A 21,877-nucleotide genomic window follows, 5' to 3' on the forward strand; every position below is an offset into this window, starting at 1 on the left:
TCTGTGGCGCGGCAGGATTTTGTACAACTTCCTGAGTCGGCGCGGACAGGCACCGACTGCCGCTGCCGGTCTGCGTACACTCATTGAAAATAATATGTTCGAATTTTAAAGACGTAGCGCGGTGCTGTATTTACTTTTGTATGACCTGGCAATAAATGTGTAGGCCTATGTAATGTTATATGCTAAACTGATTTTATTTCGGGTGCGGGTCTTGTGTCGGTTCTATTTTAAGTGGGTCGGGTCCGTTGCGGATTTTAATTAGTGCTCCTGAGCATCCGACCTGGAAAACGGGTCGGATGCGGTTTAACGCACCGCGGGAACGGGCGGGTGTGAATTTATAAAATCGGACCCGTGCAGGACTCTCGACTTGGGTGTGTTCCAGAAAACGAACGGTCCAGCTGCTCCAAGCAAAGCTGTCAAATGGCAAGTATATCCTTAGTGATCGTGAAAAAAATTCACCTTCCATCTCTCACGATTTATGCACTATTTATGCACTTACTGTAATCCGATACGTTTACTAACTTCCTTTTGCTGATATATACACCACCATATATCATTACATAATGTAATTCGTAATGGAACTTGAATATGTTTTAAAACAAAGCTTTAAAGGAATCAAGTACGAATCCCAGTCCAAATCATTTGTGATGAAATAAATTTTCATACGCCAACAAGCTGTCAACATCTCTTTTATGAATTTCATTCACTAAAGAGCACAGAGTTAAATAAAAACGTACTTTGCCATCTATTTATTCTTTGTCTTCATTTGGATATCATTGTTTGAATGCAAGCCCATTTTCTGCATGTCACAGACAAAAAAAAAGTAATTACCCTTTGATAATTGGAGATGAAGCACTGGTGCATGATTCAGTGGGTTGACAGCGCTAGTGATGTCACGAACATAATTACAATATACCTGCATGAGATTCTTTGTTTCATCTAGCCCATTATTCTGCACATATCCAGCACAATCATCCAAAAGATTTGCTTAAGAACGGAGCGATTTAGCTTATGTGCAGAACACTGTCTTGATACTGACAGTCTAAGCATCATTGCAGCCATGTCCAAGAATAGAACCCGGGCAACTGAAAATGTGAATCACTGCAAATTAGCTCTCAGTCTGAGGCTGTCTGAAAAGTAAATTATTCCCCAAACAGAATTTGGCCAAATTGAATGTCCCACATTGAAATCAAATAAAGCAGGCTACATTCTCTCTGGTTAATTTTGAGCTAAAGTATGGGTGGATTTTACATGGGTGTTTATTGCAGTGTCACAACTACACTCCAGTTTTTAGGCCTACATGAACATACATTTCTAAATTTGGTAGCAATTTATTATTACAGTAATAATTACAATAACTATTTAATAACCCTAAACCTACCCATAAACTTAACCTTAACCCATGTATTTGCCTCATTTTACCCAGTACTTTCTTAAGTAAGAACGCAGTAAGTACGGTAAAATAAAGTTCAACCCTAGATTCCGTTGCATTTGCCTAATTAATGAGTGAAATGCTTTCATTAACTCTATTTAGACATTTTATTTTGATGAATAGGTGCTGCAGCTTTGCATCATGATACTGGACCTAAAGCAAAATAAGTTAATAAATAAATAATTTTAATAAATAAAATTAAAATATAAAACAATAAAAATAAAACCAATAACAACAACAATTATAATATACAGTATTCTAATAATAATAATAATAATTTGTCATATTATGAGCCAATTGAATTCTTGAATGGGTTGTATTTTCATTTGTATCAGAAAGTTAAATAATTGTGCTGATTATTTTCAACGAAAACTGATGCGTTTCCAAAACAGCCCTGACCCGTCAAGGCATGAGCTTCACTAGACCCCTGAAGGTGTGCTGTGGTATCTGGCACCAAGATGTTAGCAGCAGATCCTTTAAGTCATGTAAGTTGCGAGGTGGGGCCTTTAAGTTGCGAGGTGGTGCCGAACTTTGTTCAGCACATCCCACAGATGCTCGATTGGATTAAGATCTGGGGAATTGGGAGCCCAAGTCAACACCTCAAACTCGTTGTGCTCCTCAAACCATTCCTGAACCATTTTTACTGTGTGCCGGGGCGCTTTATCCTTCCATGAAAGGGTGTACATGGTCTGCAACAATGCTTAGGTAGTTGGTACGTGTCAAAGTAACATCCACATGGATGGCAGGAAAGAACCACCATGGAATACCGTTTCCAAGACCAAGTTTTCCCAGCAGAACATTGTCTAAAGCATCAACACTGCCCCTGCCGGCTTGCCTTCTTCCCATAGTGCATCCTGGTGCCATGTGTTCCCCGGGTAAGCGACATACACACACCTGGGCATCCGTGTGATGTAAAAGAAAACGTGATTCATCAAATCAGGCCACTTTCTTCCATCGCTCTTTGGTTCAGTTCTGACTTTTGGTGCTTTCGCGGTGGACATGGGTCATGACATGGGTCAGGTGTATTCTGACACCTTTCTATCAGAACCAGCATTAACTTAAGCAATTTGGGCTAGTAGCTCATCTGTTCGTTTGCTCCCCACGTGCATCAATGAGCCTTGGCCGCCCATGACCCTGTCGGTGGTTCAACACTGTTCCTTCCTTGGAGCACTTTTGACAGATACTGACCACTGCAGACCGGGAACACCCCACAAGAGCTGCAGTTTTGGAGATGCTCTAACCCAGTCGACTAGCCATCACAATTTGGCCCTTGTCAAATTCGCTCAAATCCTTACGCTTGCCCATTTTTCCTGCTTCCAACACATCAACTTTGAAGACAAAATGTTCATTTGCTGCCTAATATATCCCACCCACTAACAGGTGCCGTGTTGAAAAGATAATCAGTGTTATTCACTTTACCTGTCAGTGGTCATTATGTTATCGGTGTAAAATTTGCTGGAATAATATTTTTTTCTTTAGATTATTTTCAATTTTAAAAAAAATGTAATTGCTTTTGAACATTTCACAGGACTTTTGGCCATTGGACTTCATTGTGTCACCAACACAGTAGGGCATGGCCTTTTCTTTATTAAACCCTCTGTTTGACCACTATGGGAGAGCATTTCATTTCAGTCCTAGTGGGATGGTCTGTTTAATTACCTTGACACCATTTTGTGAAGGTGATTGTGCACATATTGCTATATATACACAGTAAATTTATATAGGGCACACATTAAATCCATTGTTGAAATACATCTAAATAATAGGGATGCAAAAACTATTTAAAAGGTGCTGGACTGTAACAATGAGTCAACAGAGTGGGGATCCAAATGCAATTTTATTGAGACAACAATCCACAAATCGAAGTCTGGAGTACAGGCAAGATCAACATACATGTAGGCAGTCCAAACAATCAAACACAACAAGGCAGGGAACGTAGGCAAGAGAGCAGTCCAGAAACAGGCAGGTGATCAAAAACCAAGAGACATGAAACCATAATAGACCCCTCAGAATTGTAGTGGTTACACTTTACAAGACTTCGCAGTGAATGGCAGAGTGAACCAGGTTTATATAGACTGAGGTGATGAGGCTAATGGCACACAGGTGCAAACAATGATGGCTGATGAGTCAGGGCAAAGGATTATGGGGAATGAAGTCCGGAATGGGGATAAATATTGAGGTGAAGGAGCCCTCTGGTGGCGATCAGAGGGAGCCCCAGAAGCCTGATTTGTGACAGAACCCCTTCCAGACACTCCTATAATTGTCAAGGAGACGGTAGAGAGGAGGAAGGCCTGGGCGTGGGATGGGGGGCCAGGCCCATGGAGTGGAACAGGACCTGGGCCCTGGCTTGACATAGATGGGCCCTTGGCATGTAGGGGGACCTGGGCCTGTGGAGCGTGGGCGGACCTGGGCCGTGGAGCTTGGGCGGACCTGGGCCGTGGAGCTTGGGTGGACCTGGGCATTTTAGAAGCCATGGAGGTGCTGGCCGTTCAGGGGACCACGGGAGCGCCGGAAGCTCAGGAGACCACAGAGTCGCCTCTGGACCTGTGATCAGGAGTGGTGTCCTCTCTGGAGGCTGTTCCTTAGCTGACCACGGCAGGACGAGGCACCTGGGCGGCGAGGGCAGAGCCAGAGGCCTGGGTGACGAGGGGAAGAGCCAGAGGCCTGGGCAGCGCATTCAGGATGGCAGCAACCTCCGGAATGTTCTCTGGGCTCGGGATCCCCGGACTCCTCCTTCTCCTCCTGCGCTTGCGCCGGTGAGTCCGGGGTATGATTTCCATAGCCACTGGAGACTCCGGCATGACAACCACCTTGTCTGGACACATTGGCGTGGCAGCCGTCTTGTGCGCAGGTTCAGGTTGAGCAACCACAGGACTAGAGGGTGCAGGAAACACAGGACTAGCGATAATCAACACTGGACCCGGTGAACACTGTGAGGGGCTAAGCTTTGTGCCTATCGGAACTTGATGCACGGTGCCCCCTCCCAAAAAATATTTTTGGGAAACCTCCTCCTCTACTTCCCCAACAGTGTAGGAGGACCCACTTTCTAAGAGAGCATGATCTAAAAACTCAACCAGTGATCTTCGAGGACCTTCTCTGATGAGTTTGGATTTGTACTGATCATTGAGTCCATAACAAAAAAGGGCAAAATCTGGAAAGTCGGTTAAATAAGCAAGGTCCAGGAAATCTTGGGTTTGGTCCTCTAGTGATCTATTACCTTGTTTCAGACGGATGAGTTGAATTGCTGGATCCATGTGCGGCGAAGTCTTCTGTAACGATGAGTCAACAGAGTGGGGATCCAAATGCAATTTTATTGAGACAACAATCCACAATCGAAGTCTGGAGTACAGGCAAGATCAACATACATGTAGGCAGTCCAAACAATCAAACACAACAAGGCAGGGAACGTAGGCACGAGAGCAGTCCAGAAACAGGCTGGTGATCAAAAACCAAGAGACATGAAACCATGATAGACCGCTCAGAATTGTAGTGGTTACACTTTACAAGACTTCACAGTGAATGGCAGAGTGAACCAGGTTTATATAAGCTGTGTCTCATTTCAGAAGGCTGCGTCCTCCGGAGGTCGCATTCGAAGGGTGCATACGTCATAAGGCCGTCTCATTTCAAAAAAGTGAGTAGGACACTTCAAATGCGACCTTCGAATGTGTCCTTCTTCGGAGTGTACATGAGGTGTAGCCTTCACGGCTGGAGATAACCCACAATTCTTTGCGTCTCCGTTAACAACCGTCATATTTTTTTTTTTATATTATATGAAAAAACGGCACCACCACCAGATATACATGCGAGCGTAGGTGTGGTGTTTAAATTAAGTAGTTCAAGCTTCTTCTTTTTTAAGCTCTATTACCTCAAACAGATAGTTGTGGTAAACAGGATTACAACTGTTTTGTGCATTTTAAACGTTTAGAACAGTACAATGATGACTGATGAGTCAGGGCAAAGGATTATGGGGAATAAATATTGAGGTGAAGGAGCCCTCTGGTGGCGATCAGAGGGAGCCCCAGAGGCCTGATTTGTGACATGGACAAACATCAAGATATGCTTGCTAAATAATGGTTACATAAAAGGCGCTTAGTACTTAATATATTTTTACTCAACCTTGCTTACTTTCATTTTAAAGTGATATATTTCTTTAAACATTTTCATATAGCCATGAAGAAATGTTTTATTATATTAATTTGCCCTCCACTGGGGCGGTTTTAAGGACAATTAGATGTTTTTACAAATCGTTAAATTTACTTTTGAGCCTGAGGCAATTTGTGTATGTAACAAACTTGGGCTGCATTTCCCAAAACCTTCTTAACACTATGTCCTTTTTAAGTTATTCCTTAAGGTATCCCTTAACGTTAATATGTGTTTCCTGAAACAATCTTAGTTAAGAATACCTTCTTTAAGTCATACTTTCGTAAGGTTGGTCTCAACCACTCTTAGCTATACCTTATCATCATTATTAACAGTTCATTCTACTAGTGTACGAATATAATCCTGAAGTTGCAATTAGGCTATTTGAATTGTTTTTTTAATGCAATGATTCAAATTGTCATTACACTAGACATTGTTAGCTTTTTAATTATATTATCCAAAGTTACATCAGCTGGCAAACCATTTGACAGGAAAGGCTCAGGAGCCTATTTAGAGGGAATGATTGTGGAGGAGTTTGGTCAAACTATGGCAGCGAGAAGAGGAATAGTTGTGCTAAATAAAAGACGGCGCCATCCACTGAGCCATTTAGTGTATGTGCACTATTTCATCTGGGAAAACTTAAGTCCCCTGGCTTCCAATATTAGAAGCTGCTATTCAAAATACATTTTGCCTGCCACGACAGCAAATTCAGCGGCTTTTAGATCTTGTTGGTCCAACTTTGTCGAAACAAACTGGAAGGAGCTACTCCCTCAGTCCTGAAATCCAACTGCTGGCGGCTCTCCTTTTTTATGCAGTGGGGAGTTTTCTGGAGGTGATTGGGATGGATATGGGCTGAGTAAAACCTCGGTGTGGCGGTGCATTCATTCAGTAACGAACATCCCGCTTGTTCATGCCACAGATTATATCCACATGCCTTCCTCCAGGCACGAAGTGATGGAGGTGCATCAAGGCTTCCATGCCATTGCTGGTATCCCGCAAATAATGGCCTTGTCGACGGCACACTTATACCCATCACAAAATGGAAATAGGGGTTTTCGGGTAGAGCATTTTTTAGGAGACAGCGGCTACCCTCTCAGCGGCTACCCTCTCAGAATCTTTTAAATCCAGTGACCAACCCCACCACACAGGCCGAGCGCGATTACATCGCACACACCCGCACCCGCAACTTGATGGAGCGCTCAATTGTGCGCTGGAAGATCTGTGCCTTCATAAAGTGCCTGCATAAATTTGCTGGAGGGTTGCGTCTGAAGCCAGAAAGATGCTGTGCAGTAGCAGTAGTTACAGCCATGCTACACAACATTGCAGTAAGTGGAGGTGCAGCCTTGCCAGAAGAGGAGGAAGAAGATGAAGAGGAGGAGGAGGAAGAAGAGGAGGAGGAGGAAGAGGAGGAGCAGGAGGAGGAGGAGGAGGAGGGAGAAGTCCACAACCCACCTCAACTAAGAGATGGTGTACAAACAATGCAGCAAATCATTTACACTGTTTTTGGTTAATGTATTTTTTGCACCCTGTTTTTTTCTTTCAACATTCCTTTCTTTTTTTTCTTTTTTTTGCAGAAATATACACTTTATCCCTGTAATTTTTTGCTTGGAATTGTGCACAAGCGATTTTGCCATTAGGTGTCATTGATCATTGCGCAATGAATTAATTGCAATAAATATGTTCACAGACCCAACATTGATGACAGGAAGTTTGTGGTTAATCAAATTTGTGTTTAATGAAACAAAAACAAAGAAAATCCACATCATTGATAATGTATTCATAAAAAGCGTGCTTTCCTGGAAGCTGTCAGTTACTGGGTTGTTGATAGTTCATCTGTAATGTAATGAAATGGTTTGAATAAAAAAACATAATACACAACACTGAACTCTGAGCATCATAATCACATTTACCTTGACCTGGGATTCCAATTATGATTGGAACAGAAATGGCATGTCTTTGAAATTTTGCTTCAGACAAAGCATACTGCTTCTCCAGAATCTGAAGTTTCGCCTTTTTCACCTCCAGTGTGGCCCGGGCAAGGTTATTGGCCTCTTATAACCCCGGCTCGATTTCCCGCAACACTTTCAGCTTCTCCTTTTCGAGCTTCGCCTTCTGGAGCCCCTCCCGGATTGCTGGTGCTGGGCGACCTCAGTCGAGGCTGATGATGGAGCAGACTGCAGGCGTGGTGACACCGATGCCGGAGAAGCCCTCCCACTGCTGGCGGAGGAAGAGGGCATGACAGTGCGTGGGGGCAAGGATGGGCTGTTCAGAGAGCCTGGAGTGGTATCTACACCTGCTCTCAGATCTATACCCCGCGAGATACCCTGTGAGGCAGCTTCCCCAATGATTGTCAGGGCCTTTTCTTCGTCAGGGCTGAGTGCAGGCACTTAGCTGGGCCCACTACCTGTTCTTGCCCGGTCTCTCCAGACTGCAGCACCCCTTGCTTTGGTAACTAACATACTGCCAGTTAGGCCCCGTTCACACTGCAGGCAAAAGTGGCCCAAATCTGATTTTTTTGGGTTCAAGTGACCGGGTCAGACTTCTTCAGAGGTAGTGTAAACACTCAAATCTAGTAGCGTGTTTGACGCATGGTGCGGTTGAGCATGAGATTGCTGGTTCAAGCACTCATGCAATTTTGTATGATAAATTCAAGTTGAACTATTTCTGAAGTGCTTATTTTATAAAGAACTTTTTTTCCGCAAAACGCATTGAAACAGTCCCTGCATAGAGTAAATAATCAATTCCTGAGCCATCGATATAAGCCAATTTAGCACCGCCGTCACAGACAGCACCTGCTAACATCGCACTTAAGAAGGCATAACTTAAGCAACCTCCTAAGGTATAGTTTGGGGAACACACCTAGAAATGGTATACCTTCAGTTAAGTTATACCTTTAGAGTCTTCGTAGCGTGCTAAGAGACAACGTTATCGGGAAATGCAGCCCTGGTTGAGTATGATTATTTAAAAAAAAATGTTTATATATATATATATATATATATATATATATATATATATATATATATATATATATATATATATATATATATATATATATATATATATACACATACATATTTGAATGTATGTGTCAATTATTACATGTGAAGCACCATGAGAACCGAAATCGAGTTGCCCCAAGGGGATAAATAAATCTCTAAACTAAATAAATAAATTAAATAATAATAATAGAAGTTAAAAACAAATTATTCATTAAAAAGATTAATTCACAAGTAAAACATTGTATGTATAAACAAACCAAGAATATAATGGATAGATTATTGGTGTATAGCAACTTAAATTGTACACACACAAAAAAAAACCTGTCATATGGACTACTTTTATGGTGATTTTGCAATGTCTCCATATATTGTTATTGTATGGAAAAGAGTGGCTTGCACATTATTTAAAACTTCTTATTTGCAAAAAACAAAAGTCTTATGCTTATAAGGCAACACGAGAGTGAGTAAATAGCTGTTTCATTGCAAAGTTGCGAATTTAACTTATTTTGCATAAAACATTTACGCATAAAGCACTGTATAAATCAAAAACACTTCTTTAAAAAAAAAAAATATTTTAAGAATGTTCGGACCTTGTCGTCCATCCAAACATAGGCTACATCTTGCTCTCTGCGATTTTTGTGATCACATGCTCTGTTGAGACAAAATCACTACTTTTTTGTTGTACGTCGAGTGATTTATTCTGTAAATGTGTTTCCATCGCACACTGTAAACCCGAATAAGTTGGCAAAACTCAAAAAAATGAGGTAATCGTTTTTTTAAGTTAAGAAATTCAAAGTGTAAGTAATCAGAACTTGTATATTTTTATTTTGTACTCATACATTTTAAAGGTGTCATGAACTGGCTTTTTAATTTTTTTATACTGTTGTCTGAGGTCAACTAATGACGTTTGTGTGGTTTTTACATTCAAAAACATCATAACTAGTAATAGGCTATTTTGCTACACTGGTTTTGAGGCTCTCTCCTGAACACTGGGTTTTAATGGGCGTGCCACTCAGATGTCAACGAGAGACTGAGAGAGAATAGCAGAACAAGAACGGAATATAATGAGATTTATCGGCCTGCCGGGCTTTGCGAGCCCTGGCCCATACGTGTCTGAGTTCTGCGTGCTAAAGTTATGCTCTGTTAGACACGTAAGCAAAACGATCTATAACAATGCAGTCCTATTACATATAAAAACACGTTTTACTCACATAAGTGTGTTGCACCATTCCTGTCGGATCCAAATCCAGCATCGACCAGAGAATTGTTTACAAACTGAACTGAATGTGAATATGTCTACCCCACGTGAGCTGGAACTTCATTAAAAATAAAGTTCAACCACTCATTCCTAATATTAGGATCAGAAGGAAGCTTATGCGGCGACTGTGTTCTTCCACATCCAGGAATAATAGCGCAATATCTTAATCTTCCTCGGCATGTATATTATTGTTGTCTAGCTTGCACAAGCCCTCCATAAGTCGGTGGGCGGGGCTACTGGAATAGACGCGCTGTAGAGGCGGTGTTTCATAGCGCTATGATGTAAGAATGAAGCACAAGATCGTTTTCTGGGCATGGTGTCTAGAAAAGCTTTTCTTTGACTAACAAGGAAGTTTTCAGCTCTGAAACTTAGAGGATATTATAATATTATAATATTAATAAACATCACTAAATCTCCCACTTAAAGGGTTAGTTCACCCAAAAATTAAATTGATGTCATTAATGACTCACCCTAATGTCGTTCCGCACCTGTAAGACCTCCGTTCATCTTCAGACACAGTTTAAGATATTTTAGATTTAGTCCGAGAGCTTTTCTGTTCCTTTAGTGAAAGTGTATGCACACTATACTGTCCATGTCCAGAAAGGTCATAAAACATCATCAAAGTAGTCCATATGTGACATCAGTTGGTTAATTAGAATTTCTTGAAGCATCGAAAATACATTTTGGTCCAAAAATAACAAAAACTATGACTTTATTCAGCATTGTCTTCTCTTCCCTGTTTGTTTTCAAACCTCAAATAAAGATTTGAACGGTTATGAACCAGCGGATTGATTCATGATTCGGATCGCGTGTCAAACTGCTGAAATCACGTGACATTGGCCAACCCGAATCATGAATCAATATGCTGATTCATAACTGCACTCGAAAGGGAGAGTAAAGGCTCAAATTAAGTGTACTATAATGTTTTTTGTGCAACATTAATTTTAAAGGGTTAGTTCACCCAAAAATGGGCTCTGAAGATGAATGGAGGTCTTACGGGTGTGGAACGACATTAGGGTGAGTCATTTATGACAAAAAATTCATTTTTTGGGGTGAAGTAACCCTTTAAAATTAATGTTGCACAAAAAACATTATATTACACTTAATTTGAGCATTTACTCTCCCTTTCAAGTGTCATGGCAAAGCATGATGGGAAATTAAATATGTTTGTCTAAATTAAAAGAAAAAAAAAGAAAATTAACTCAAAACAATGAAACAATTTAGATTACTTAAAATTTGTCAATTTTGTGAACAAAAAAGAAAGTTCTAGATACTCATAAAAGTTCATTTGATTAATTAACTAATTTGTTTAACTTCATCCGGCCCTACTTTTTAATTAATTATTTTGAGCTTTAGGGTTTATAGTGTCGTTTTTGCGCATGTGTTTTTTATCAAATAAAAAATATATACCTGCCTCAGCTAAACTGTAAGCAATGTGCTGATTTATGATCAAATCAGAAAGACAATGCACAAGCGGGGGCTCTCGAGAGAGAGAAATTGGACATCATAAGCAAACTTAACTTAGAATGTTTCACCATTCATTCTTACATATTTGGGTCTTTAGCAACCCCGATCTATATCTAACACGGATGGATCTCTACTGTCTCGATAATATAAAACTCTCCTGATATTAGAATATCGATTACAGAAGAATGAAATAAAGCATATTTAGTTTTGTTTTAGAGCTTGTAAGGGTTCAGTTTGAGCAGATGTTTTATACCGTAATCACTGTCCTCATCAGAGCTGATTTCCCAGAACATTCAGCATCGTATTCGCCATCTTAAACATTCTCAAAACTATTAATTTTAACATCTTCAAAATCAATATTTCGGTTGCTGACAGCCTCTTCACCAGATCCATCATCAGTAGCTGCGTTTCCATTAGCCTTCAAATTGCGCAAATTGAAATTTCGAATTGAAAATACGCCTAATGGAAATACGGCAATTTCGCAAAAATTTCTCATATATTGCAAAAAAGTTTTTACTCTCTCATGAGGTGGTTTTTCAGGCAATTGGAAAAAGGTATTTTTAGCAAAACTGCAATGGAAACGTTTTTTCTGCATTTACAGGTCACTTGGTGGTGACACATTGCTGCCACATAAGGCCTATATATTATTTTTCCACTCAATTGTGTCTTTTAACAACATATTTTTTCGTAATAACAAGATCTTGTTGTTAAAACAACATATATTTTCTCCTAATGAGGACAGTGGCGTTACTTTAACCTAGTATGGACCTCGGTGCAGCCACAAATAATATCATAACTATATAGGCCTACTGTAATTAAGACATATATTCAAGAAATGTATTAAAACAGAAAGAGCTATAGTTTCAGCCTTAGGAAGGCAGAGGAAATGAGCCCAGTTACACACGTCAATCCATTCCAGACGATCTTGGTTTGATTCTTATTTAATATACAGGCATTTAATTGATGAAACATTGATCAAAATTAAAATACAATTTATAAAAAACGAAAAACATTTTTACGAAAGACTTTCTTGAAAATAAAATTCAAAGTGGTCAAAATCGTGTGTGACCTCAAGTCAAAAACATATTGCGAATTTTACTCAAGCTGCTCACTTTTCATAATCAATGTTTAGATTAAAATAATAATTTTACAGGCTAACGTTTATGCCTAAACGTAACATATTTAGTTTTTTATAGGCTAAGTTTTCTTTATTCCACGGCGAATAAAGACGGCAGTGTTTTTTTTTTTCTTCCTTTAAAACAGCAGAAACTCGCAATACTCTTTCATTTTTAGCCATACAGATAAGTTAAAGACATAATTATAAACTATGAACTGTCTACTTTTATTTGTGGACTCAGTGAATGGATTATTTTGCATGCTCTTACTCCAAACGCTGTCTTCATTTAAAAAAAAAAAAAAAAAAATTATTAAATGGCAAAAAAAAAAAAAAAACTTTCCACCATGCAAACTCAAACATTTCGCTCTTCTCTGTAGCTATGCGTCAATCATTCTTTACAGATGATGGTTTGTTTGGAGAGAAGATGAGACAGAGTTCTTTATTAAACTCGTAAAAGACAATATAATTACAGGAATACTGGATTCTAAACACAGAAATGCCACATTATCATGAAGACCTTGAAGCAGATCTGACACACACACACACCTCATATCCGTGCCGCTTAAGTAACCTAAGGGGCTTTCCTTACCATTAATGCTTGGATAACACACACGTCTCCTTCCAATAAAAATAATGGCTAGTGGGATATACAAACCTACCAAGTGCCATCATTTTGAAATGACCTATCGCGAGAGGAAAATGATACGTTTTAGTCGCATAACTGCGGCTATGAAAACGCGGGCAAATCTGTATTGAAACGAGGCTAGTGACCTGATCTGATTGTGTTCAGTTGCTCTGCAGTAAATCTCTGAGCCATTTCAAGTTTTGCTGATGAGTCTTCCTATTCTTTTGTTTTCTGCCTGCGGTAACTATGAGTGAAACGGCACTTCATTATTGTGTGTCAGACATTGCCCCCTTGTGAATAAAGGTGAATTGCACTTATTCAGTCAGCAAAGACTCAATTATTGTTAGCGACCCTATACAATTTTTACAAAAATGATTTTTACAGTTTTTTTTTATAATTGTAATTAATTTTTTCTTGATACAGTATATTGTTTATACTGAATTGATTGAGGAATACTAAGAATATATTGATCTCTAACAAAAAAAAAATGTTTTTTATTATTATTTATTTATTTTTATTATTTTTAATAAAAGCTCCTTAGAGCTCATTAGCTCATTTATGACATTAAATGTAATCTGACTCCTGCAGCGTTAGTGCTGTGAGACTCACACAGCGACTCAATTATTATATTGAACAGACACATTCAGTATTTAATTGTAGTGTCTGTTCTCTAACTCAGTTACAGTAATCCAGTAGCGTTTGCTTTGGTAATGGCATCACAGGGCAGCAAAGCATTCTGGCAATTGTAGTCTTTTATCCCGATGAGACAAAAATACATTTTCTGTCTTTTCTCAGTCTAGAAGGCACCAAATTCAAAAATAATTTCACATTTCTACTACATTAATGACCCAGTTTAAATACAGATTCTTCCCAGTAATCTTCCCAGCACTGAAGTACACCTTAAAGCAGCACTAGGTAACTTTTCAACCTTCATAATATATTAAGACTCTTGTGATGATAAATCGACTTACAATAGGTTGAATGACACGTCTGCCGTAGCCTGATGGGGTCTGTATCGTTTTTAATCGTACTTTTAAACTTCGGGTTTCGGGTAGTAACCCGAGAAAAAAAAGAACTACAAAATTCGACTGCTTAACGGCATATACGTCACTTCCACCAACACCCACTCTTCCTTAAATTCGGACGTGCGAGCCCAACTTTGTTCGTCGGATAATATAGTCATGTCCGAAGCAGCACAGACAAATAAGAAAGAAAAGGTTTTGTTGGAGGAAAGCAATAAGAGGAAACGAAAAAATGATGGGATTAAAGGCAGGACGAGGATCAGCATGTGACCAGCGTTTGCTCGTTGGCGTGAGCTGAAGGAGGCGTGCCCGACCGATGCTGTCCTGCTTGTTACGGAGCTACCACTCAAACATTGAACTGAAGTATCATATAGATTCTGTAAAACGGTAACCAATAGACTACTATAATGACGCTGACTTGTAAACGTGAGCATCGTGATTATTTGGCGTTTGAAAAAAATAAAACCCATGAAATTATTTTCATATGACATGCTGAAACATAGGCCACTGACTGTAACGTTACCTGGGATGAAGACATTTCACACGCGACGCCAGAAGAACACCTGCATGTGAACTCTTGCAGTGTTCAGGTTAACTGTTAGTGCTGCACCAACCCGCGGCGTCACTTTTATTAAGTTATTTGGCCCGCTCCGCACCACTGTATATATTTTTACAACCCGCCCCGCACCCACGACCATTAAATAGACATACGGGGTCCGCGGGGTTATGAGACGACCCACGCATCACTAGTTCAGGGCTATCAGGGTTGTCATGTCAACAAATGCACGCGCGATGGCATCCCCTGTTGTAGGATGACAGATCTTACGACAGTAGTTGAGGACATTATTTTTTCCAAACTGTAGGGGGACCCCGAGAGCAAAAGTAGCCAAGTGCTGCTTTAAAGGGTGAAGTAGTAGTGGAGAGATATTACACGTCTTTATGGGATATTTACAGGATGCTGAACTCGCGCACAGATTCCAGAAAATCACTGTCGGCGTGAATTAACCAAAATCAAACATTATTGGTGTATTTTTCGGAATTGCTGTGAAAAGTGAACCCAAACGTGTCCCTTCGTCGTCACGTTTTGTTATACTCATTTTTAGAACTGATGTGCTTCCTGGCATCTCGTCTAGCGTTTTATTTGCCATTCCAAAATGTGCATACAAATAGGTGGATGGAAACAGTGTTGACAGGATTTGAATTTTTGGGTGAGCTGTCCCTTTAAGTCACCCCCTCCAAACTTCACACACACACACACACACACACCTACCTACACAGACTCCCCTAGCTACCTCACGCACGGACGCGTGGACGCTGCAGCGCGCGCGAGAGAGAGAGACAGAAGAGAGCGAGAGAGAGAGAGTGAGCGAGCGCGCGTTCTAAGCAAAGTGGCAGCACGCGCGAGTGGCGGGAAAAGAATGCCCATCTCGTGACTATTAACGAATGGATTGGCGCGCTTTCCGTTCTTAGAGGTAATACGAGCAGACTGTCATTGTAGTGATGGGTGGCAGCGGCGTGCTCCCTCGCGGGGAGTGTTTTCCCTGTCAGTGCTGCTACTGCTGCTGCTGCTGGAAATGGCGCTGTGATGTTCAACAAGGAAGACGCAGTTGAAGCCGATGCCAGGGAGTAGGAGGAGAAGGAGGAGAGAATAAATTGTTATTATTAGTAGTACCTGCGCTTCTGGTGCGGATTTTTGTGTTTCAAAAAAGCGGTGAACAGTACCATGGTGAATTACCAGAAATACATTACTGTAATGCAGCTGGCTCTAGGGGTGACTGCCATCAACAGAGAGCGTAGCCTGCCTCCCAGAAAACATATGTGGTGAGTATATACATATATATGGATATGTGAGGGGCTATTCGGCACTGCAGCTTGCTGGGAAGAAAGCCTGTAGTGTCCATTTACTTTATAACCATGTAAATGTAACATTTGACTATTTAAATCTTGTCCGACTGCAGTGAGCGTGAGCAAAGTTTGAAACCAGGCTTGTGTGTTCTTAAGGCTTTTTGTGCAGTAAACATACTGTTATCCTTTACACTCGTGTGTCATTTCATTCATGATTCACTCTATTACAAACCCAAGCATGTTACATCATTCATATGTGTGTTTGTCTACTATGTGCACTTTCAAATTAAATAAAAAGTTAAGGCATGGACGTGTGTTTCTTTGCATTGGTTTGTGTGTTTTCTGTCATTGTCACTGTGCTTGTGTTAAGTTTCTCATTCATTTGCAGTAATGGTCATTAGTGTGCCGCCTCTTACTACAGGATTACACTTTGAGCTGAATAGACCACACAGCCATTCATTAACTCGTATTGGTCGCTATCTCAATTTTTCATGCGAGATAAGCGTGAATGTCACCTCACATCTGGTCAGTAGGTTTTTGGTTTTCACAAGGTCAACACACAAACAACCAACGTACGCCGATGCTTGTTTCCTCTACTTAGGTTGTCAGTAAAATTCTGACCTTTTTGATATTGATTAGAGATTTTCTTTAACCTCAAACCTCTTGTCAAATCTTTGGACCACAATGGTTTATTTGTCTGTGTCTGGATATAATCACATTTCATTCTCATGAATAACCATATTCCACAATGTCATCTACTTTTGACATCATCACGTCCTCATACTCATTTTTATTACTTTGCAGTCTTGAAATAAACAGGAAATTAAGAGCGTTATTGTGGCAAGGCTCACACTCATTTCGAGTGGAGATCTATCAGTTTATCATTTCTGAGTAGGACTAAAGGTTTTTCAGTGTGTTCTCGGGCTCAGCAAGTCTATAGGCCTCAAATTGTATAGCAGATTTACTCGGTTGCTACTACGCTCTTAAAAATAAAAGTTTTTATTGGTATTTATTGTTCTATGAAGAATTGTAACATCCAGGGAACCTTTCCATTGCACGTGAAGGCTCTTTATAGTGGAAAAGGGTTCAAATATATATATAAAGTTCTCATGAAAAAAAGGGGCTCTTTTAAGAACGGTTTACTGATGGAATATTTGATGAGCCAAAATTGTTTTTTTTTCTTCAGTGAAAACTCCTTTTTGGAACATTATTTTTAAGCATGTTTGAGGTTAATGGGGCACAAAGATTCTCTGAGGCCACTGAAATTACACTCCGAAAAATCAAAGGGAATACAGTGAGAGTAAAATGTGCAATTAGCATAACAAACCTTAGGTCTTTGTTGTAATTGCATTACACAAAGAGATGAAAAATGGTCAAATGTTGTCCTTAAAGTGTTTTTATAAGTAAAGTTCTGTTTGCAGATGGTCGGATGATTCAACAGCCGTAGGCATGTTGTGCCCCTTGGGGTCAGTAAAGGTTGCTAATTTGAATGATGCATGCTGGGTAATTCATCTGTTACTAATTAAGAGCAAGTTGTGAGTACCCAGATTTTTCATCTTGTTTTCATTGTCATTAAAAGTACCCCAGGCTCTTTTAGCAGCCTGTTCACTCCGTTAGGTTTATTTTGTAAGATTTTACTCTTAAATTGAGGTCAGCTAGTTTTGTTTCATGTCAGCAGTACTGCAATAGTTGACGTTTAAAGGAGAACCGAAGCTATTGCGAGGACCCACGTGTGCTACATCACAGCAACAAATCAACCAAGCAAGTGAATGTAATTTACTATCGGGATTAGGTACTTAACACAACAAGCTCCATATAACTATAAAACTTGCCAAATCCACATAAATCCAGAATGATGATGAGGCACCTATACCCTGAGAGACGCCCTTGCAATGTTTGGATGTTGGTACTCAGCTTGTTTGAGTTACGGTTAATTATTCATGGGTTTTGAAACATGACATCGCTGCTGTTTACAGGAACGTTCTCACCTCACAGTTGTAGTGGGATTTGAGTCACATGTAAACAAAACTGGCATCACCGTTAAATAAACAAATTGATATAAAATATTCAAGTCTAGATCATTTCCAGGTCACATTTCACCCCATATCAAAATTTAAAAAAAAAAACTTTTTTTTGGTCATTCTACAAGAACATTTACGAATGACAAAAAAATGGTAATTGGCAATATCTTAATTTAATTTCAAAATATATAACATTGGTCTAGTGGTTTTTTGGATAATTAATGGATATTGGATGCCTTTTAATGACATTTCAGGCTTCATGTCCATTTTTGTGAGACAAGTGAGTGTCTTCAAATGGCTTTTTTCTTCTTTTGATATCATATTTTGCTTACTGTAAATTATTCTTATTGTTCAAAAGTAACTTTTACTTTACTTAAATACTGTAATACAATATGCTTTTTATTTAATTATTCTTTCATTTAAATCGGACATTTAAGGCATTTACATAAACAATTGGTTTTTATGGTTTTGTGTGTTTTTCCCCATGGTAATGAGAATTTACCTCAATTTACCTCAGCGCTGGTTGCAATATAGATGAAAAACGTCAGGATCTAATTGCAGCAGTTGTTACTATTATTAAACTTAAAACAAACTATACTAGGAATACTCTGACTAGAAAACCATAAACAGAACAACCGGATGAAACCGACAAGAATCGACAAAGGAACTTAACAGAAAACAGCGTTTAAAGGTTCTCGCAGCTTGTTCTCGACACATCACCTGAGCAGAACTTTTTTCTTGCGGGTGTCCGAGAACTATTATGTGATTGGTCAGACATTTAAAATGGGCGTAGTTAATGTGGAGAAACGCAGATGATCGGCACCTGCTTTTCTTGTATGGAATGTACTGGCCCGAACAAACTTTGTTTTTTGTTCTTGCCACCTCGAGAAAACGAACAAATTTCTTTGTTCTTACAAAGTATGTTCCAAGCTTAATTCAAAAAATGAACAACAGGTGCAAATCATAATTAGATGAATGAAAAAACATAGAAATGAAGGGCAAACTCCAATCGGATGTGAGCATTACCTACTCATTCCGAGGGGCAGAACATAAATTATTACTTCTTGAAGTGAAAATTGCATGTTCCCTTCACTAACAGCCTGTGGAAGGGCCCTTCATAAAGGGATTCAGTTGTTTGCTTTCGTTTGAAATGCTTCTACAAATGGCAAGGGCGCAAAAACATCTGCCAGAACACAGAAAAAACAACTAAAACCAAAACGTACATAAAACTTGTTGGGCTGTGTTCAAAATCACCCTGATACCCTAATTTTCTAGCGCATTAATATATAAATGTGACTTTAGACACTGCAGTTCATCAGAAGGCCTGCCGCTTTTGCATTATTTCTGCTTGCTGTTTAATAATCATTTGCAACTTAGCAAACTAGCAGCTCCAGTAGTAATGAAACAATTTATCTTGAACTCTGTCATGGAAACTATATATAAACCTTAATGAAACTATTTAATAAAAAATATACTTAATAAAGTAAATTAATTTATACTTGAATGATATTATCCACATTGGACCGGTTTGGAAAATAAGTGGTTGGAAGATTCACATGCGGGCACCATCTTCTGGTCAGACGCGGAAATTTCGGACACGGTCATAGAACCCATAACAACCTCAAAATGGTCCAAAAAAAATAGGCTTCATGTACATTTAAAACTGCACTATGTAACTTTTCCGTCCGCTAGAGGGCGCCTATTCAAAACAAAGGCGTAGTTTGATGATGCCGAGTTTGGGCTCAGAATCTTGGGACATGTGGTCTTAACTAAGAGTAAAGGGTTTCTGCCAAATAAGACCTGAATCCGAGAGTAACGCAGATATGACCCAATTGACTGGCGACTCCCTCAGATGTCCCGGTTCATTGATAAAAATAAAAATGTTCTTACTATTTACAAATAGTTGGAAACATTTGGGATATTGTAAGACCTCAACTGAACAAAATATATAACACTGGCCTGGTGTTCTTTTTATATTTTACTGCAAAAATACTACATAGTGCACCTTTAAGCAAAATTCCTTTCTTTTGAGTTTGGGGTGAAGTGTTAACCAGGTATGCTCTTGACAAATTTAGACAAATCGTGCACTTGGCATCAAAGAGCATTCACAATAGAGATTCTGACCAGAGGATGCTTAAAGAATATCTTTAAGAGTTTTTGAGAGTTGCTACATTCGATTTGTTTCTAGGTGAGCCTCCCTGCCTGTGGTTAAAAATCTGTCCACTTTCACCCAGAAGACTTCAGGATCAATCCAGGAAAAGAGGTAAAAAGAGAAACATATAGCGGATATGAGTTCTCATGAGGCAAGTGAAGACTTCTTAAAAGGGCCCTTGTGGATGATAGCGGACAGGCAACATGCTTCGTTTTTTGCTGTATATGATATCAAACGATTGACTCAGATATAAAACATGGCTGCGTAAATATCTAGCAACTTCATCAGTAGCCTGTGGGACGTGATTGTACTAAATCACGCCTCGTTTTTCTTTGATCAAAGAAAATGACTGATGCCTCTACAATCATGAAAACAAACTCTCTACATTTCTGGCCACCCTTAGTGTTCATTACCAGAGATTAAATGGAAATGTCTAAACCTTCGCCAGTGATGAGTAGAAAAAGAAGTTCAAAGAACGAGTTCTGGAAACACAGCAGATGGTCTTCTTACCCCGCAGTCGCACAAACTATTCCAGAGCTTAGCTTTAACCTGGCGTAATGAAACAGGCAGCAGTTGCTCACCCCGAGGCTTCTTTACACGTGCTTTTTAGCATTTACACACTCTTTTAAACGTGAGCCAAGTGCGCATTTGACTGACGGAAGCCACAGAGTTCAGAAGAAGCGTCTCGGTCACGTTTCATGCCAATCTCTGGGTTTCCCCGCGCCATTTTCGCCCCTCCTCTCCAGTAGACAAGTAAAGCACTGATTGAGACTCTCTGTAAGTACCTCTCCTCCATCAAGCCAAATAAACGTCTCCACCTTCCACTTTCATCCCCATCCAAAGTGATTATTTACTTCATTAACGGTTGACGGTTGTAAACCAACAGCCTGCTAATAGATAACCCTCTCTAGTAGCCTCAGCAGGACACACACACACAACAGTATTTGTTCTTGGCTCTCGCTGTGGTGCCCTTGGGCCATACTGTGCTGGCTGGAGAAAAAATCATATTAACGTTTGTGATAATGGCAGGAAAGATAATTTTGATGTCAATCGCACTGGTCAACGTTGTCTATTTGTGTCTAAACTGTTCTACGGACTTGAGGCCCAATGTTAAACGTAGATATTGACTTGCTTATCAAGCAGTATCCTTTGCTTTATATCTAATAGCATTGTGAGGCACATAGGAAGAGGTCGGTGATAACACAAACTGGCCAAGTTGATTATAGATTTTTTTGTAGGCTTTTGTTTGTGGCTTTGTAGCATTAAGCATCTTATTTGGACAGCAAAATTAGCTGGACACTCAGTAGTATATGGCTGCGTTTGAAAGCTTAGGCAGTTGCTCTATCAGGCCATAAATAGGTACCAATTTATTTTTTAACTCAACAGAATCGAACGCACGGGATTGTGGGATATCACCTATCTATGCTGCACATCGGATGAAGGGATCTCACTAACATGATGTGACCCGAGTTGAATTCAGATGTGCCTAGTTGCCTTTATACCTCCTTATGCTTTCATTTTCAGCTTTCGGATGCAGCTTTTGTGTCGACATCATAAATGCATAATACTAATCATTTTCAATAGAAATTGTCATTTCAAAAACGGACTTTGGTCTGAAACTTTGAAAGTACCTTAAACAAGTACTTTAAGTAATGCTTGCATTATAAGGGCCAGATTTACTAAACGGATGGGAGTGTAAAGTTCTGCACGTGATCAACTAACGACTCGCAGATTAATAAACACAGACACAGCCGGATCCTTTACATAATGTCCAGCGCAATCTACCAGTTAGCGTCTGG

General features: G+C 39.7%; 1 protein-coding gene across 15 annotated transcripts in view; it reads left to right on the top strand.

Annotated features, from left to right (window-relative positions):
- Nucleotides 1–21,877, top strand: part of tjp1b (tight junction protein 1b) — a 193,048-nt gene that overhangs the window by 31,305 nt on the left and 139,866 nt on the right. For 9 of the 15 annotated variants that reach the window (XM_067437082.1, XM_067437086.1, XM_067437087.1 and 6 more), the window contains exon 1: nt 15,350–15,881. The exons of 2 other annotated variants lie outside the window; for them this stretch is intronic. In XM_067437082.1, coding sequence (XP_067293183.1) covers nt 15,784–15,881 — 98 coding nt within the window. In that variant the 5' untranslated portion in view covers nt 15,350–15,783. Of the gene's footprint in view, nt 1–15,349; nt 15,882–21,877 lie in introns of those variants that run through there. 4 more of the 15 variants (XM_067437093.1, XM_067437091.1, XM_067437092.1 and 1 more) reach the window with 2 other exon arrangements.

This window comes from Pseudorasbora parva, chromosome 25 (genome assembly GCF_024679245.1).
Source record: "Pseudorasbora parva isolate DD20220531a chromosome 25, ASM2467924v1, whole genome shotgun sequence".
In the NCBI taxonomy this organism is placed as follows: Eukaryota; Metazoa; Chordata; class Actinopteri; order Cypriniformes; family Gobionidae; genus Pseudorasbora; species Pseudorasbora parva.